General features: G+C 43.0%; 2 protein-coding genes across 4 annotated transcripts in view; one reads left to right on the plus strand and one right to left on the minus strand.

Moving 5' to 3' along the window:
• Window positions 1-4,269, minus strand: part of NMNAT1 (nicotinamide nucleotide adenylyltransferase 1) — a 25,831-nt gene extending 21,562 nt beyond the window's left edge. Inside the window, exon 1 of one of the 2 annotated variants that reach the window (XM_038377162.2) lies at window positions 4,140-4,269. The gene's annotated coding sequence lies outside the window, so the exon portion shown is untranslated. The remainder of the gene's footprint in view (window positions 1-4,139) is intronic. The other variant, XM_038377161.2, reaches the window with a different exon arrangement.
• LZIC (leucine zipper and CTNNBIP1 domain containing) lies at window positions 4,266-18,650 on the plus strand. Of its 2 annotated transcripts, none has more exons than XM_038377175.2 (7): window positions 4,266-4,407; window positions 5,931-6,059; window positions 9,198-9,333; window positions 11,259-11,357; window positions 12,114-12,209; window positions 17,074-17,155; window positions 18,239-18,650. In XM_038377175.2, the coding sequence occupies exons 2-7, from the start codon at window positions 5,959-5,961 to the stop codon at window positions 18,295-18,297; spliced, it is 573 nt and encodes a 190-aa protein (XP_038233103.1). In that variant the 5' UTR covers window positions 4,266-4,407; window positions 5,931-5,958; the 3' UTR covers window positions 18,298-18,650. The 2 variants fall into 2 exon arrangements, with proteins under 2 accessions (XP_038233103.1, XP_043355760.1); XM_043499825.1 differs by having other exon boundaries at window positions 4,286-4,444.
• The last annotated feature ends 512 nt before the right edge of the window (window positions 18,651-19,162 follow it).

Genomic DNA, 19,162 nt, shown 5'->3' on the forward strand with positions numbered 1-19,162 from the left:
TATTGTACTGTATATTAAGCTTCTTTTTCTCTTGGGAGGATTGAGGAGAGACGTTGCTGTCCCCATTCTTCCAAGTCCACCCTGTCTTCCTGGACATGAAATTTGTACATTGCTACCTTTGGAGCCTAGTAAAGCCACTCCTGGGTCATCCAGAATGATACAACATGCTTTTCTCTTCCAAGGGCTGTATGTGCCGCCTCTGAGCAGTCCCAAATAAAGTTACCTTTTAAATTGTCTTGAACTATTTTGCACTCAGGGATTAGACGACAGGTACATGACCTGATTGTTTTCACTTTCCCCCTTCATTTTAGTTTGTTTGCACTGTAGCACAAAACTGAATATTTGTTCAGTTAAATGCAATTTAAGGGATTGCTTATTGGAACCCCTGAAAATACAGTAACCTGATGTAGCTGTAGACTGTCTGGGTAACATAGAACATAAATTCCACTCAGCCATTTTTACCCTATTTTTCTCTGTCAGGTTAAATAATATGAAGCATCTCTTTAATGAACTAGGAGAAGTGGCTTGCCCAGTAGAAGAAGTGTAAAAGTCTAATGAAATGGTACTGGCTATCCTGAGGATAGTTTATAGCAGCCTCTTAAGCCAGGGAATTTCCTATGGGGTGGTCTTCATTGTATTATATTTCATAGTAAGTGACCCCCATTTTGGCCCAGAAAGTTAGTCTCTTCTCTATAAACAAGAATTCCAATAAAATCTCTCTTTAAGGATGTCTGAGAAGGGTAAACAAAATGACTTAAATAAAATTAGTTCCCATAGGCATTCTTTGTAAATTGACAGGTTTCAGAGTAGCAGCCGTGTTAGTCTGTATCCACAAAAAAAAAAAAAAGTAGTACTTGTGGCACCTTAGAGACTAACAAATTTATTTGAGCATAAGCTTTCATGAGCTACAGCTCACTTCATCAGATGCATTCAGTGGAAAATACAGTAGGGGGATTTTATATACGCAGAGAACATGAAACAATGGATGTTACCATACATACTGTAAGGAGTGTGATCAGGTAAGGTAAGCTATTACCAGCAGGAGAGAAAACAAACAAACAAGCAAACAAAAACCTTTTGTAGAGATAATCAAAGTGGGCCATTTCCAGCATTTGACAAGAACGTGTGAGGAACAGTGGTGGGGGGGAATACACATGGGGAAACAGTTTTACTTTGTGTAATGACACATCCACACAAAGATGGACTACAAGCCGTCAGAAACAGTATCCTCAATAACGTCACGGCAAACCTGGTGGCTGAACTTTGTGACTTTGTCCTCACCCATAACTATTTCACATTTGGGGACAATGCATATCTTCAAATCAGCAGCACTGCTATGGGTACCTGCATGGCCCCACAGTATGCCAACATTTTTATGGCTTACTTAGAACAACGCTTCCTCAGCTCTCGTCCCCTAATGCCCCTACTCTACTTGTGCTATATTGATCACATCTTCATCATCTGGACCTATGGAAAAGAAGCCCTTGAGGAATTCCGCCATGATTTCAACAATTTCCATCCCACCATCAACCTCAGCCTGGACCAGTCCACACAAGAGATCCACTTCCTGGACACTATAGTGCTAATAAGCGATGGTCACATAAACACCACCCTATACCGGAAACCTACTGACCGCTATACTTACCTACATGCCTCCAGCTTTCATCCAGACCACACCACACGATCCATTGTCTACAGCCAAGCTCTACAATATAACTGCATTTGCTCCAACCCCTCAGACAGAGACAAACACCTACAAGATCTCTATCAAGCATTCTTACAACTACAATACCCCCCTGCTGAAGTGAAGAAACAGATTGACAGAGCTAGAAGACAGGTTTCAGAGTAGCAGCCGTGTTAGTCTGTATTCACAAAAAGAAAAGGAGTACTTGTGGCACCTTAGAGACTAACAAATTTATTTGAGCATAAGCTTTCATGAGCTACAGATCACTTCATCAGATGCGTGCAGTGGAAAATACAGTACGGGGATTTTATATACACAGAGAACATGAAACAATGGGTGTTACCATACACACTGTAAGGAGAGTGATCAGGTAAGGTGAGCCATTACCAGCAGGAGAAAAAACAAAACAAAACAAAAAACCTTTTGTAGTGTTAATCAAGGTGGGCCATTTCCAACAGTTGACAAGAACGTGTGAGGAACAGTAAGGGGAAAAATAAACATGGAAAAATAGTTTTACTTTGTGTAATGACACATCCACTCCCAGTCTTTATTCAAACCTAATGTAATCGTGTCCAGTTTGCAAATTAATTCCAATTCAGCAGTCTCTTGTTTTTGAAGTTTTTTTGTTGTAGTATTGCCACTTGTAGGTCTGTAATCTAGTGACCAGAGAGATTGAAGTGTTCTCCGACTGGTTTTTGAACTTTATAATTCTTGACGTCTGATTTGTGTCCATTTATTCTTTTACGTAGAGACTGTCCGGCTTGGCCAATGTACATGGCAGAGGGCCATTGCTGGCACATGATGGCATATATCACATTGGGAGATGTGCAGGTGAACGAGCCTCTGATAGCGTGGCTGATGTGATTAGGCTCTATGATGGTGTCCCCTGAATAGATATGTGGACACAGTTGGCGACAGGCTTTGTTGCAAGGATAGGTTCCTGGGTTAGTATTTTTGTTGTGTGGCGTGTGGTTACTAGTGAGTATTTGCTTCAGGTTTGGGGGCTGCCTGCAAGCAAAGACTGGCCTGTCTCCCAAGATCTGTGAAAATGATGGGTCGTCCTTCAGGATAGGTTGTAGATCCTTGATGAATCGCTGGAGAGGTTTTAGTTGGGGGTTGAATGTTATGGCTAGTGGCATTCTGTTATTTTCTTTGTTGGGCCTGTCCTGTTGTAGGTAACTTCTGGATGCATCCAATGAAGTGAGCTGTAGCTCACGAAAGCTTATGCTCAAATAAATTTGTTAGTCTCTAAGGTGCCACAAGTACTCCTTTTCTTTTTGTAAACTAAAATTGTTAAAGTAGATGTTCAAAAATTCATTGGGGCAAGCAATAAAAAGTTATCTATAGTATTAATACATTCTAATTTTAATCTTAAAAAACCCTTATTTTGTTAATAGCAACAAGAAGTTGTTTTCGTTCTTTCTTTTACCAAGGATTTTGTATTTGGTTTCAGTAGGAGAAACTGACACAAAATATACTGTACACATACATGCTATATACGTGACATTTTCAATAAGTGCAACACATACTGGTAAAAGTCCAGGACTGTTGTATAATGATGCTATGCATTGTTAAACAGCTACCACCTTCCATCCCAGAGGGGGAGTACTTCAGCGTGGGATGAAGTGATACTGACTAATTTAAAAAAAAAAAAAAAGGAGTACTTGTGGCACCTTAGAGACTAACAAATTTATTAGAGCATAAGCTTTCGTGAGTTACAGCTCACTTCATCGGAATGCATCCGATGAAGTGAGCTGTAGCTCACGAAAGCTTATGCTCTAATAAATTTGTTAGTCTCTATGGTGCCACAAGTACTCCTTTTCTTTTTGGAATGCATCTGATGAAGTGAGCTGTAGCTCACGAAAGCTTATGCTCTAATAAATTTGTTAGTCTCTATGGTGCCACAAGTACTCCTTTTCTTTTTGGAATGCATCCGATGAAGTGAGCTGTAGCTCACGAAAGCTTATGCTCTAATAAATTTGTTAGTCTCTAAGGTGCCACAAGTACTCCTTTTCTTTTTGCGAATACAGACTAACAGGGCTGCTACTCTGAAACCTGACTAATTTAAGGCCCAGTCCCACAAAATCTTATTCCTGCATGTAGTCTTTGCTCATGCAAGCAAAGTTCCACTGATGGGATTTACTTGTGTGAGTAAGGATTGCAGGAGTAACATATAATCATTTGTAAGAGCCTTTGGCGAAACAGGCTGCATTTCTCTACCCTGGGGCAGCGCTTGTTTTCATTTCAGTCATACGTAGGTAAGCGGAACTGACTGAAAAATTGGCAGCGCGCTGGGAGGCAAGTCCCTGGCCAGCGACAAGGCCCCCGAGGGGTTGAAGCCCCTTCCGCAGCCAGAGCGCCCCATGGGGCCGCCCTGCTCCCTTCCCCACGCAGGGTAACCCAGGCGCGGCCCCCGGGCTCCTCGCCCCGCAGAGGTACCCCTCAAGCTGCTTACCCGGCTGACAGGCGGCGCCACAGCTCCGCAGAGAACGGCCCAGGGGGCGGACCCACTGTGACCCGGGATGCCAGGCGCCGACGGGACCGCCGGCTAGAGCGCACAAGCAGGAGTGCTTCGATTGGCTACTCGGCGACGGAAGTGGATATGGGTCCGTTGCCTGGCGATGTCCCCCTTTCCGGAAGTGGGTGTGGTTGGCTCTCCCTGCCGCCCTGGAGACCGAGGGACGGGTATGGAGTGAGGGAGCAGCCCGCCCGCACGTCCTGAGGTGAGGCCGCTCCGAGCCTCCAAGGGAAGGGATGCGTGTGAGTCAGGGGCTGGGGGCTTGTGGGGTTAGGCTGGCCAAGGGTGTCTAAGGGCTCGGAAGGGTTAGGGGAGGGGCTGCCGCTTTCGTTGTGGGGGCGGGTTAGGTGAGGGGTGTGAGTCAGGGGCTGTTTGTGGAGTTGGGGGTGCATAGGGGTCCTCAGGGTTGTGAGCTAAGGGGCTGTTTGTAGGGTGAGGGTGCATAGGTGCTGAGGCTTGTGAGTAGGGCTGTTTGTGGGGTCAGGGTGCACAGAGGCCCTGAGGAATACAGGAAGCTGGGAATTGGGTTAGCTGGCCGGTGGTGATCACTTGTCACTCCAAAACAAGAGTCAAGATGTGGTTTATCACTTAACTGTGAGTAAAGGGCTGGGGCTTACGCCTTGAGTGCTAGGGGTGGGGGGGGGGTGCGTCTGTGTGAGTGTTACAAGTAAAAGGCTAGGGTAAACTTGTGGGTCTTGTGGAGGTGTGGGGGTAGGGCAGCGCAAAGGTGCATGGGGACTAAGGGTGAATGGTATGAGTGAAGTTTGTGGAGGGTAGTAAGTAGGAAAATAGGGACAATCATAGAGGTGGTATTGGCTTTTACTGTTTTCAGTATAGTTGTGGTTATTTGGTGGTGTTTGCTATTTCTTTACCGGTTAGTGAAAAGTGGGTGCGTGGGAATTAGATAAAAATGTATATACTCACACCCATTTGGAGGGGGTCAGTTTTCTTTCCCCCCCTAACATTTAAAGCCTCCTTCTCCAAAACCAAAATACTCCCCCCTGTCCCCATTGCTTTTAGTGTTTAATAACTTTCTAGCTGGTGCCTGGGATATTTTTCGGTTTCTTGTTAAGTATATCACAAAGGGCTATTGACCTCAGTTCAAAATTGACCTCTGGTTTTGGGCCTAAACTATATTTCAATCAACAAGTTATCCAAGAACGCAAGTGTTTTTTTATAACCCAGATAACTGGTTATTAGAGAAGTGGAGATTATTTAGAGAAGTGGAGGTTTGATTTGGAACACCACAAGTTTTTAAGGTTGATAGTTGTAATAATGTTGTGTGGAAGCCTCAGGCATCCAAGCCTAGGCTTTCTCTAGTTTATCTAATTCCCAAAAGAATATGTAAAGAATGCATTCCATTTCATAATGTAGGGACTAAGGATTTTAGTAATTGCTTCTTGGTTTCAGTCATGTTTCCATTTTGATGTGCTGTGGCTGTTCAACTTCTTCACTCTATTGACAACTTTAAGGGAAAAGTTATCCCAGAAAGCCACCTGTTCCTGCCCAGCCTACCAAATCTGCTACTGCTAGGATCTCAAAATATTTTTATTTGGGTATTCTCAGGCAAGACAATGCAGATCACAGGGAGTTCCTGGGTCATCTCTTAAGAAACGCTTCTAGGGCACATTGGTTTTTATTGTAGTGTAGAGTCCTTGCTTGCCGGGACACCTTTTAAATTCAGGTGGTACATATTTGGATATCAATAAAATGTGTTCTGTCTTCTAGGTCTGCACTTTCCATATAAAGATTTAAAATGGCTTCAAGAGGCGCAATAGAGACCAGTAAACTAAAACAGAACTTGGAAGAGCAGTTGGACAGGTTAATGCAGCAGCTGCAAGACCTGGAGGAGTGCAGGTATGCAAAGGCAGGGTCTCCCTTTGAAATGTATATATTTTTCCAGCAACAGCTGGCAGAAGAAATTGCTGCACCTTTCAGTATTCCTGTCACAGTTCTCTGAGGCTTTGTTTTTAAGTCATCCTAAGGATGCTTGGATTAAGCAGAGCAGGACAAATTCAGTGAACTTTTTCTACTCTTTCCATGCTTAAGAATGCTGCTACAGGAAAAAACAGAGTTCAGGAAAATTTGTTGTAGTTTTCTTGGAGATTTGAAATTCTTAGGTGGAGTGTGACATTGTACTACTTTTGTGAACAATGGAATCATCACCTGAGCACAGAATTCAAAATTCATTCTTCACTATCTTAAAAAAAAGAGAAAGCTATTCTTGATTTTTATCCCTATTTTTCATTATAGTTATTTTGTATGTAGCTTGGAAAACGCAATCAAATGGATCAGTGATATCCTTGAATATTAACTCTTAAGGGATTAATAAAAAATAGAGATGGAAAACACTTTTAGCGCACCTCCATGCACTGCAGAGAAGTTCTCTACAGTGAATTTTCTGATGTCTTTGTCCAATCTAGTTTTAAAAGTTCCTCGCAATAGGGCTTTACCACTTTCTTTCAGGAATCATTCAACAAAGTAATATAGCTCACTGTCAGAAGGTTCCTTAGAGTAAAATTTTCCTTTTCTTCATTTCATTCCATTGCTCTTAATGTTATATTCCATTCTGTTCTGGGCCACGGTGCTCGAAGCACCACAGGTCCGGCAGGAGTACTCTGAGGAAAAACGAGGCTTACGCATAGCTGTGAGTTATTGGCTTTATTGAAGGTTAGTGACCCACCCGCAACGGGGACTCCAAGCGTTGCAGTCACGGAGGCAGGGAACCCAGCACACTGGAGCTTTGCCTGGGATGGAGTCCAACGGAGGGGCAGACATTCAGCATTAATAAGCATTACACAAAAACAGCTCATGAATATAAAGTTAGGTGCTTCTGAAAGGGGGGCTTTCTACTACCTGGCGAAGGGCCATGCAAAGCAACTGTGTCCTTCAAGAACTATCTCCTACAATAACAAAGCAGCTATGTCCTTCAAAAACTAGCTCTATCCCACAGCAGCTATGTATGTCCCACAGTAGCTTCTCTGCTCGAGAAAGCAGAAGTTTCCTGGCTAGGCCGTAAAAGTCTTCCGCAGTCCCTTACACATTCTGTCACCCTAAGCAGTTGCCTCCCACCTTTCAGAGTAGCAGCCGTGTTAGTCTGTATTTGCAAAAAAGAAAAGGAGTACTTGTGGCACCTTAGAGACTAACAAATTTATTTGAGCATGAGCTTTTGTGAACTACAGCTCACTTCATCGATGCATCCGATGAAGTGAGCTGTAGCTCATGAAAGCTTATCCTCCCACCTTTGTGTTTACAACCTTTATATAGCTATAGATGGCGAGCTTGTCTACCCTCTCTTAACTATTGCTTAGTCACCCTACACATAGTATTTGTTCTTTTCTCATCAGTGAATTATCCCAATCCCAGAAGCATTTTTGTTCCTCTTCTAAAATTTGTTAGTGACTTTCTGGTAATGAGGCACCCAGAATTGCATGCAGTATTTTAGATGTGGTCTCTGCAGAATTCTATAGAATGGGACTACCCTGCTCCATACTACTGTATTTTTAACAAAGCTGCACAAAATTCTAAGCCTTCTGGTAATCTATAGGCCGTTTTCACATAGGTATCCCAGGTCAGAACTTGGTCCTGAATTTCCAGTTTGGCAGGAGATAGAAACCTGCCAAGCCAATGTACTTTTCACCTGAGGCAGTACAGTAGAATCTCAGAGATACGAACACCAGAGTTATGGACTTACCAGTCAACTGGACACCCTCTGGAACCTGAAGTAACCGGGCAGCAGCAGAGCCACACAGGCAGAAATACTTTACTCCTTTGGGGTTTTAGCCTGGGGGTCGGGACTTCAGCCCGGTGGCGGGGACGGTGTAGGACTGCAGCTGCAGGGTGAGGGGGGTCAGGGCTTCTAACTCTCGGGAACATCGGTGCTCAGGGCTTCAGCACTGTCGGGGGTGCCAGTCTCAACCTCAGTGTTCCCCGTGTAGCTAAAACCCTGAGGTCAGGCGCCCCTCACCCCCAGGCTAAAATCGGGAACTGAGCTGTGGGGCTGAAGCCTGGAGACCCAGCGCTCCCCACCCCCAACCCTCCACGGCTTCAGCCCCTCCCCAGTGGCTGAAGTCCATAACGTCTTGTTCAGAGTTACAGACAACCTCCATTCCAAGGTGTTCTTAATTCTGAGGTTCTACTGTATGTTTCAAGTTGCTCCTCTAGTGCCTCCTTGGACAACTCAAGAAATGACACCGAGTGGCCATAGGCCTTGAGGAAGTAGAATCATAGAATATCAGGGTTGGAAGGGACCTCAGGAGGTCATCTAGTCCAACCCCCTGCTCAAAGGAGGACCAATCCCCAATTTTTGCCCCAGATCCCTAAATAGCCCCCTCAAGGATTGAACTTATAACCCTGGTTTTAGCAGGCCAATGCTCAAACCACTGAGTTATCCCTCCCCTCCAATTCGTTCAGCCCTCTTGAGCCACAGAGAAGGTTACTGTAACACAGAGTATTAGAAGAGGAAGTAAGAGTATAGATAATGGGGCAAACTTTGGGGTCAGGAGTACAACTCTTTTGGGAAAGGGAAATAATAATTTGTAGTAGCATCCTCTGGAGTCTCCAGCTAAGATTATGGACTATTGTGTTAGGCGTTGCACATATAAATAATGAGTCCCTTCTCCAAACAGCTTATAATCTAAATCGACAAATAGTGGGAGAAAGGAATGATTATTATTAAGAAAGTATATTATAAACAAGCTACTTCTTTAAGGAAGCTATTTCATGTTCATGACTGAGCTTCAAGTATGTTTTAAAAAAGTAGTTCCCATTGGAACTGCACAAACGTTCCCTCATGGTACCAAGGTTCAAAGCCTCACCTCCGTCCTTACCATGGCTAGCTATGGGCGTGGGGACCTTTACTCCACACATAGGTATTACTTTACTTTTATTTTTAATTTTACCCTGTATTACCTCATCTAGCACAATATTAAGGTTAAAAAATGTGTTTCTGGGTTTAATCTTGTGAGTTGATGTGACTTGTTGAATTTCCTTTAGAGAGGAACTGGATGCAGATGAATATGAAGAAACCAAAAAAGAAACTCTAGAACAGTTAAATGAGTTCAATGACTCACTGAAGAAGATCATGTCTGGAAATATGACTTTGATAGATGAACTCAGTGGTATGCAGCTGGTAAGGACGATTCATACTTGGAAGTCTCCTCTATGGTATCTTTCTAAAGATAGCATATGTTATACCTATAGTTTGTGAAAAAGAAGGTGAAAATACATACAGGGGTGTGTGTGTGTGTGTAAGTATGTGTATGTATGTGTATACATGTATTTACACCTTTGTATTTGTCTGTTCTACACACACACACACACACACACACACACACTCATAAATAATATATGAATATTCCACATTAATCGAGTATATGTTGATTTAATCTGTAGTCTTTTAAAGTAAAGTTTAAGAATCAGGGTAATTAAACATGTAGAAATAGAATTGTGTCTCTCCAGGGCAGGGCTTAAATATAGCGGACACCTTACTAAATGGAGTCTGATATGAAAGAGGTGCGGGAGACCCCACCAACTAGGTTTAAGGCAACACGTTTTGAGATGTTCCTACCCCATCTGCTGGGTGGGCATAGCAAGGCTCTAGAGGACCCTGGTGCAAGAATAGATTAGGGACCCCTTCTTGATTCCAAAATCTGCCCTTCTCCAGCTCCTCCATAACCCTAGTCGAGCGCTTCCCCCTCCCCCGCATCACCTAGCTCCTCTCCAGACCCCAGCTGTTCCAGACCCCAGTTCCTGCCTGGCTCCCTCACAATCCCAATACAACCCCTGTTCCCTAGCTTCTTTCTTCTCCTCCCGTCTAGCTATACCAAAGTGCCAATCCAGCCCTCCTCTCCCAGTTTCTTCCTAGCTTTAAATGATCTAAATGGAGTTTCAGGATGAGGGGGAGAAAAGAATTCCAAATTGAAATGCTAAGTCAGTAATGCAAATAAGATCAAAGTGTTACAGAAACAGAAGAGATGCTTTTACTATGACTCCTAATCCCATAAGGGGAGTAGAATACATAATAAAGCAAAAAAGCCCAGAAATTAAGGAGGAATGTTAACAAAGGGTAGTGTTTGTTCCCATCCCCAGTATATGGTTTGGAAACTTAAGGATCTGAACTAGACGAAGAACAATTCTGAAAAAGAAAAAGGTGTATTTAAATGGAAAATTTTTCTTACGTTAGCTCCCCCCCACAATTGTTACAGCCACTGGTCAAGAGTATCATCACCCTTGGTTTCTTCTGCTTGAGACCTGCTTTCTGTTCTTAATACAGTACTAGGTGTAAATACCTTGGGTATCCCAAGCACCGGTAATTCAGCACACCTAAAGAAAATTCGGCTTGGATGCAAGTCGGAGGGAAGGGGCTTGCCCACCTCCAGCTTGGCAGTCTGGACCCTTCTAATCTTTAATGGACTGGCAGTTCTGTCTCCACTACCCCCAGAGCCATCGTCCTCCTTCATGTCCCACTTCCCTGGTGCGTCCTGTCACAACCCTGTGCTGCACTTCCTGTTCCCTTTGCCCACCAAAGGCACCTGATGCTCTGCTCCCCCAGCTCTTCCAGCCGCTATAGCCCCGGCCCACACCACTGCTCTGCCAGCCTCCTCACCTCTGACCTGGACCCTGGTCCTCTCACTATCCCCCAGGCTCCCATTGGGTTTGCCTCACATCAGCTCCTCTCATGCTCCATTCCTGGCCACCCCCACCTGCCTGTCTCCAGGCACAGGTGCCCTGGCCCATCAACATAATTAAACTACCCGCAACGAGCTTTGGTAGCTATGTCGGCGGGAGAAGCTCTCCTGCCGACATAGCGCTGTGCACACTACCACTTGTGCCGGCAAAACTTATGTTGCTCGGGGGTATGTGTTTTTTACACATACCCTGAGTGACACAAGTTTTGCCGACATAAGAGATAGTGTAGACATGGCCTTGAGTGTCTCTTACCAAATGAGGCAGAGGGTGCTGTTCAGCATTTATGAATCTGTTGTCATGTGGCAGTATTCCATGATGTTTGCTATTGGGCGTACTCGTTCTTCTAGCTTGTTCTTTTTCTTGCAGGCTATACAAGCAGCCATCAGCCAGGCTTTTAAAACTCCAGAAGTCATTAGAATGTTTGCAAAGAAACAGCCAGGGCAGTTACGGACAAGATTGGCAGAGGTAAAGATTCCTGTAGACAGAATCTAACTCTAATAGATTTATTTCAACTGGCCTGATTTTTGTCCTTCCAATCTCCACAAATTAAAGGTCAGTGTGAATTTTGTGGTGACAGAGAATCTTCTGATGCCTTTCAGAATCGGGTCAGCTTCAAATAGCTATCTCACTGTTGGGCATGGGGGCTGAAAATATTACTTGTGTTCATTCCTTCCCCACTCATTTTCCTAATACAGACCAGAAATTCTGGTAACCAATAGTAAACTGAGCACCAGAAATACTTCCATCAGCACAAATATAAATTCAGAAAAAAAGCCATGATCCTGGAACTCTGATTGAGAGACCGGCTGGCGCACTAGCCTTTCATCTCCAGAGATTTGGATTCCGATTCTGGATAGGATACAAGTGAAATGAAATGTGGTGGCCTTATCCTAGTGGATGTTGGTCCTCAGAATATTACCACACAACTTAACATAAATAGCAACCTCTGTTAAGAACTGGTCCAAGATTGGAATAGCCAAACATGCTGAAGTTAGGATTAAAAGGCCCTTGCAGAGCTGGGAGGTGGGTGGGTGTTGCACAGCTCTTTACCACACCATGGGTGCCTCTGTTAGGCCCTCACTTTCACAAGTGTCATATTCATTCACAGGATTATTTTAAAAGGAATCTACATGTAGGCTCTTGGGGTGGTTAGGTTGTTAATTTTCTACTAGTTTCATGTGAAATTTTTCACATTTGAAAAAAATATTCTTTCTTGTTCAGATGGACCGAGATCTGATGGTTGGGAAACTGGGACGGGACCTATACATGCAGCAGAAGGGGGAAATCCTAACTGCCCTCAGGAAGCTTGGAGAGAAGGTAACAATATGAGCATTGATATCTGTCATTCATTGAGTTATGATTACGATGGTCTCTTCTGACCTTAAAGTCTGTGAGAAAGGAAATGAAGTTCTTTCTTGCTAAACACTTGGGGGGTTTTTTGTTTGTTTTTGTGCACATTAAATATGTGTAGAGAGAATGCAGTAGTTATTATGTAATACAAAAACAAGCCTCATGGCAGAAGTATCCCTATGGCTACATCTACGCTACCAGATAGGGGATGTCAATCCCCTGCTTGTGTACACATACTTGCACTAGCTCTCATTGAGTTAGCAAGAGCATAAATAGCAATGTAACTGCCATGGCAGTGGAAGCACAGTTGAGCTGTGCTGAATGCAAACCCCCCTGAAACCCAGCTGTGCCTCTGTGGCCTGTGCTGCCGTGGCTATATTGCTGTTTATACTTGCGCTAGCTTGATGAGAACAGGGGAATCAGACTCCTAACTCGTAATTTAGATACAACCTACATTTCAGTGGCACTCAGCCGCCCTGAAGAGTACGCTATGGATAGTACAGAGAACAATACTGAGCATTTGTATAAACTCTTTCGTGGATGGTTGATCACAACCTTAATTTAAAGTGGACTCATTGATTGTCATCTGAGTGCATGACATATAACTAACATCAATTTGTACCTGCTTAAAACAAGTTGCAGTACTACTCTTCTACTGCCTAATTAACCACCCAGCCATGGAAAGAAAATATCAAAGGCTTACAATAATTCGGTATCTTACTTCACCCTTGAAAGGTAGGTATTATCCGCACTATGCAGGTGAGTAAACTGAATTAGGGGCATTAAGTGACATGCTACATGTATGGAATTACTGGGAATAGAACCCAGAAATCCTGACTCTTAATTCTTGTCTCTAACTACTAGAGGGATGAGGGGAACAGTTATATTTTCCTATTGCCAGTCTGTGAAGGAAATGGTCCCCATGTATGTTAGCTTTAAAAAGGAAACAGTTTCCATTGAGGAAGATCCTGATTTTGTGATGTCAGATTCACATTAGCTTTCCAGTGTCTTGGCACTGCTGAGTTACTTGAATAATATTTCATTGGTTGTTTTCTTTTGATAGTGCCTGGGGTTTGGATATTTTGTGTGGAAGACATGACTTGTGTTTTATGCACTCGTGTCCCAGTTACAGTATTAATTTTAATCAATACCTTCTTCCAAAAGATTTTTATTCCTGGACTTTCCCAAAAGATGCTGATGCTTAAAATGGCTTAGAAGAAATACCTTCAAAAAGTTACTTAAGATCTTAAATCATTAACAGACTACTTGAATAGACTTAGTTAACTATAGTTTAAATGGAAGACTTTTTTTAAGCTGCCAAAGTCTGAGTTCAAGTATCTGTGTTTCTCTTGTGAGCGTTAACATCACTAACTACTAAAGCAAGGCAAGGAGCTGCACTCCTTACAATATTTTTGATATTGGGCCCCATCTATGCTGTAAATACAAGTCTAGTACATTAATTTGAACCATTAATGCAGTTGTGTACACAAAGTTGTGAGAAAAGCTGCACAGCCCTTTGTCAGCTTTTTTGTGTGTACATCTACCACACTGCCTATCTATGTTTATATGAATAGATTATAAGAGAACGTAATCAGCTGTCATTTACTATCTTAGACATTCCCAGTAGACACATGAGGTAGAACATTGTTCCAGATACAGAAACTGGGAGGGAGGAACCAGTTATGTACTAAGTTCAGATAGGGAAGGTGTCTGTGTATACTGCAGAAAGTGTTACTCCTGGGAGAATTCTGCGCCACTGCGCAATGCAGAATTTTGAAGAAATTAACATTGTGTGCGCAGAATTTCCTTCTTCCACAGACATGGACTGCAGTGCTGCTGGCCACCACTAGAGGCCACTGGACCCAGCAGAGCACAACTTGCACATAGAAGACACTGCCCCGGGGCAGGGGGGAGAGGGAGAGGGTTCCTGATAGCTGCAGTTCCCCACACTCCCTGGGGGAAGGAGAGGGCAGCGCAGGAAACTCCATGCAAGTGTGGGACTGAGTATCAGACTGTTTCTCCCTCTTGATCCCTGGGCTCTGTGGGGGTAGGGGGCAGCTGTCTGGGCTGGGGGAGGACCACGGCTGGGCTCTGGTGGGGGAAGAGGGGACAGGTGTCTGAGCTGAGGGGATGTGGGTATCTGGGCAAGGGGGGTGCCTGCAGCTGGGCTCTGAGAGAAGGTGGTGTGGGTATCTGGGCAAGGGGGGGCCCTGGGTCTGGGCTCGGGGTTGGAGCAGATGCAGGTATCTGGTCTAGGGGGGCCTCGTGGCTGTGCTCTGGGGGTGGGGAAGGGGTTTAGGTGTATTGGCTCAGGGGGGCACCGCAGTTGGATTCAGAGAGAGGGGTTGTGGGTGTCTGGCCCTCCAGTTTGGCTCTGGGGAGGGAAGGGGGCAGAGAAACAGGACCTGGGTTGTCATAGGGGTTTCTTTAACTCTCTCTACTTCTGGAGGAATTTTTGTGTGTCTGTATTGTTATAAGAAAAGGAGTACTTGTGGCACTTGAGAGACTAACAAATTTATTAGAGCATAAGCTTTCGTGAGTTACAGCTCACTTCATCGGATGCATTGAAGTGAGCTGTAGCTCACGAAAGCTTACGCTCTAATAAATTTGTTAGTCTCTAAGGTGCCACAAGTACTCCTTTTCTTTTTGCGAATACAAACTAACGCAGCTGCTACTCTGAAACCAGTATTGTTGCAGACATACTTGCTGACAGGTATTTTGAAATAAATTACCAAAATAATTGAAACTGGCGTGATTATGTAGTGCCATTTTGACAAATAAAATTTGCAGAATTTTGAAATATTGTGTGTAGAATTTTTAATTTCTTTGCCGCAGAATGCCCCCAGAATTAAAAGTGTGCTGAACATGTGGCTGATTTTCAAAGTGCTAGCCATATATTACCATGTTTTGTGTGGGCTCAAACCATGCTGAGTTGGCTCTAAAAGGCTAATTGGTTACAGTACTGATTTAAGTTAGAGTGTAGGCACGACCTCTGATTTCATCAGGTCTTAAAGGAAACGCACACAAACTTGAACTGGGATTTGGGTGGTTGAGGAAGGATAAGGAGGACATGATTTTCAAATACTTTGGTTTGAAAGGCATTTATTTGTAATTTAAATGTTTCCATCCAATCTGTTGTTAATTTAGGATGTTGTGTTGAAATGCATTTCATTACATCTCTATGTGTACAGCAGTTTCCATGAGAGGCTGTGTGGCATAGTATATTGGACAGGAAGATAAGAGTCAGGAACTGTTGGGTTCTACTCCCAACTGGTACTCTGTATTTTGAGCATGATACTTCACCTGTATTTCTTATTTTTAAAATTAAGATTAACCTACTTTACAGAGTTGTGAAGATTAATTTGATGTCTGTACAACACATTGAAGTGATAAAATGCTATGTAAGGACTAAAGATCATGCAGATCGGTTCCAATGAAACAGTCCTCTAAAGCATTTGCATTGCAACAGGTTGTTAAATGAGTAATTATGCAGCAGAGCTAAGTTATGTAATTTTTTTATAATTTTTCTCCAGTTTTCCAGTTACTTTACAATGTTGACCTCCTTTACCTGGTGGCTATAGTATATCTTATATTTTCAAGAACTAAAGCCTGGAAAGGAGTCTATAATGTTTAAAGGGAACTCATGCTCTCCATTATTCTGATGTGTATTCAGTTCTTTCCTTCATCTAAATTATTTCACAAGTGTTCAATTTTTGCCATTGGTACAGTGCAGTAAACTAGCCTTATCAGTATGTTAGAGCTACACTGGTTTTGTCTTCTGAAAGTTTTTTTTTTTTTTTTTAAATAGGGTATTTCCAGAATAGCATAGTTATCAGGGCTCCTTTTCTAGGTGCAAATTCCCACTCCATAAGTAGCCAGGACCTGGGAGTGCTTCTAAGACAGGGCACCCAAACCCTGGGAAAGCAATCCTGTACAGTCCTCCTCTTCCAGGAGAGTTGGGTCCTTGAAGATGGTGGGTGTGAGATGACAAAACAAGGAGGAGGCTCAGGGCTCCTAAAGGAATGCAGCAGGCTTCACCCACAGGAATTTGCCATATTACTGACACCGACAGTTTGGAAGGCTTGTATCAGACACATCAATTTCTGTCTTGCTTTAATAATCAGAATACAGTCTTGATGGGTTCCTAAATAATAAGCTGATCTTGCCTCTAAATTTCCTGGCTTTTCCAACTTTGTGATACTAATTCATTATTGTATATACATAAATGTCACTTGTCACAAAGAATTGGAATGCCACACGATAAAAACCAAAATACATGTGCACGTGACCAGATGGTTCAGCATTGTAATGAAACGGACTGTCATCTCTAAGGCATTGGCTTTAATATGGCCAAGGTGAATAGTGGCTGAAAGCTGTTAGTCTGTTCATTGGCCTATGTGAAATAACTTTGGACTGGTATCCATTTCTTCATGGCTAGATGTCCAAATTACAAAAACACCTTTGTGGCTCGCATCCTTGTTGACAGCCTCAGCACAAAGATGAAGGATGGCCTCCTCTCCTAAAAGTAGTCTCTGCATTTTGGCATTGAGGTTCAATGATACTATTGGCTGAAGCTTGCAGCAATGCTGCTTGTGCTCTTCCTTTTCTGTTGATTGACAGCCTTGGAGACAAAAATTCTTTCTATCTGGCATCTTTCACCAGCGCTTGATTTGCATTCACACCAGTCAGATAATGCCATCACTTTAAAAGCATATCAGATTCACAGGTTCTACAGGCTGAAGTATTTCATATATATACATATATATCCTTACAAAGTGAAAAAAATTATGCAATTAAGGTGTTCAGTTCATATATGGTTTTTTTGGTTCAGCTGACTCCAGATGATGAGACTTTCCTGTCAGCAAATGCAGGTGCAGCCCTCAGCCAGTTTGAGAGAGTCTCTAGTAACCTTGGTAAGTTTATTCATACCCCTAATATCAAAGCTTCTCAGCATCCCCATGCACTAGTGGAAAGAAATGGCTACATGACTCCTGATCTAAAAGGGAAAAATCTGAACAAAAATATCCATGCCACTTAAAAATATATGTCCTAGTATAATGCTGGTAAAATTTAGATATACTGCTCTATGAAAAAATAAGTACAATGTGGAAGAAACCTAATGTGGACTAAACCATTAAGTGTCCCACGTAATGGGGAGGCCTTGAGAGTTATGCCTAGTAAATAGGGACAACATTTTTAGGGTTAAACATGAGTTCTGCTCAAATTCCTTGTCCTCTTCCAACACTCCTGAAAAAAAGCCTTTTCCCTTCTTGGCCCTGAGAGCTCTGCAGTTTCTTGCCATAGCAACAAATGGTACAGGGGTGAAACGCATTTCTCCCACCACTGTCATAACCAGACCCCCTTGCCAAAGTGGCAAGACTGAATGTGCATTCAGTATGCAATTAATTTCGCATATCAACACATTCCACTATTAAATCTAGATTCTTCTGGGCCAGAATTCTGTCCAATTGCTTCTCAAACTAGGGAGATAGCAGTGCTTACTGTGAGCTTCTATTCTGACTACTCCTCTTTGCCATGTGCATGCTTCCAGTGAATCGTTGTGGGATAGCGTGTGAAGGGCCAGGTCTGCGTGTGAACTTGCTGAACTTGAGGCCTTACCCTGGAATGCATCTTCTCATGGCTTAAAGGTCCTGGGAAGCTTGGATCTCATTAGGTTTAGAAGGGGGTTAGAATTGGGTGGATGCCATCAGCCTTGCAGCTCCTTTCCTGGCCACAGCTTTTCAGGCATGCACGTAATATAGCTGAAGCCAGAACATGGCCCCATTTTTTAACAAGTTATACCTGAAATGTTTTTGTTTTCAAAATGTAGGTTTGACTTCTTGCCCCAAAAGTACTCTTATGTTATTTTGTATGATTTAAGGTATCAAAAATGAACCCCTTCAAAACACAGTCCCTGCTAATAACTTACTGTTTCTCTAAACTGGGATGGTGGTGATGGGATAAAGACAATTTTTATTTCTGTTTTCCCTCCATAGGATCTGGAGACAAAGTCTTTGCTCTGGCCAGTGTTGAAGTAGAAAAATCAAAGCAATGAAGAGGTGTATGGGGCTAGAGTCTCTCCTGTTGTCAGCAACATTGGACTTCTATCATATTGTAACTGGGTTTTTTTGCTCATTTGATTTTTTTTGTAAACTGTTGTGGGGGAAGAGGGAAGGACTTCAATCTTAGTCACAAGACAACGTAAACTGAACAGTCTGAAAGTGCACTTTGGGATCTCAGTATCTGTACCCCATAGCAATGTATGCTCTGAGGCTAAACACTAAGTGGTATTTCAAAAACACAAAATCAAACTGGCTATGATTGTCTTCTTTGAAAGGGATCAACTGTTCTCCACTTTTCTGAATGTGTATTTCTCTAACTATTAAAATGTCATCTTTTTCAGTGTGATGGCAGTGAGTAGATCTTTTCAGAAACACATTCAGAGTCCCAGCAAATGGGTTAGTTTTCAGGGCTATTCCTTAGCTTGCCTGTAAAATTCAGTCTTGTCTGGAGTTAGTCCCTACTGAATAGCTTAAGCATAAAAACACATTGTAACTTTTTTTTTTTTAAAAAGAAGACTGTTTGTAGAAAGACAGGATTTCAGACAAACTGTTCCCAAAAAATCCAAAATGAGAGTACACATACCAACATTCACTGCCTGCATGTTTGCTCTGGACATGAATGAATGCCATTGTATCTCTGAGTGTTGATTAGCAAACAATGGAAGCTCTGTTGGGAGTCTTCTGGAGTAATTTAACCTCGTGTATTGAAAAGACAGGGAAGCACTAGGAAATGGCTGTGAGAGGCCCACTCTGTGACCTCTTGTTGTTGCCCAGGATGTATCAACTACAAGCTACCATTATTTCCCCAGATTTCTGGGGCAGCATGAAATAGGTTATAAGTAGAAACAAACAGCCCCA

Source organism: Dermochelys coriacea, chromosome 18 (genome assembly GCF_009764565.3).
Source record: "Dermochelys coriacea isolate rDerCor1 chromosome 18, rDerCor1.pri.v4, whole genome shotgun sequence".
Taxonomy (NCBI): domain Eukaryota; kingdom Metazoa; phylum Chordata; order Testudines; family Dermochelyidae; genus Dermochelys; species Dermochelys coriacea.

What these genes read in the sequence shown, in the direction of transcription:
- LZIC (XM_038377175.2), top strand. Translation starts at nt 5,959, where the DNA reads ATGGCTTCAAGAGGCGCAATAGAGACCAGTAAACTAAAACAGAACTTG. An exon ending in CAAGACCTGGAGGAGTGCAG is followed by an intron (nt 6,060 to 9,197) that starts GTATGCAAAGGC and finishes AATTTCCTTTAG; the next exon opens with AGAGGAACTGGATGCAGATG. An exon ending in TCAGGAAGCTTGGAGAGAAG is followed by an intron (nt 12,210 to 17,073) that starts GTAACAATATGA and finishes TTTTTGGTTCAG; the next exon opens with CTGACTCCAGATGATGAGAC.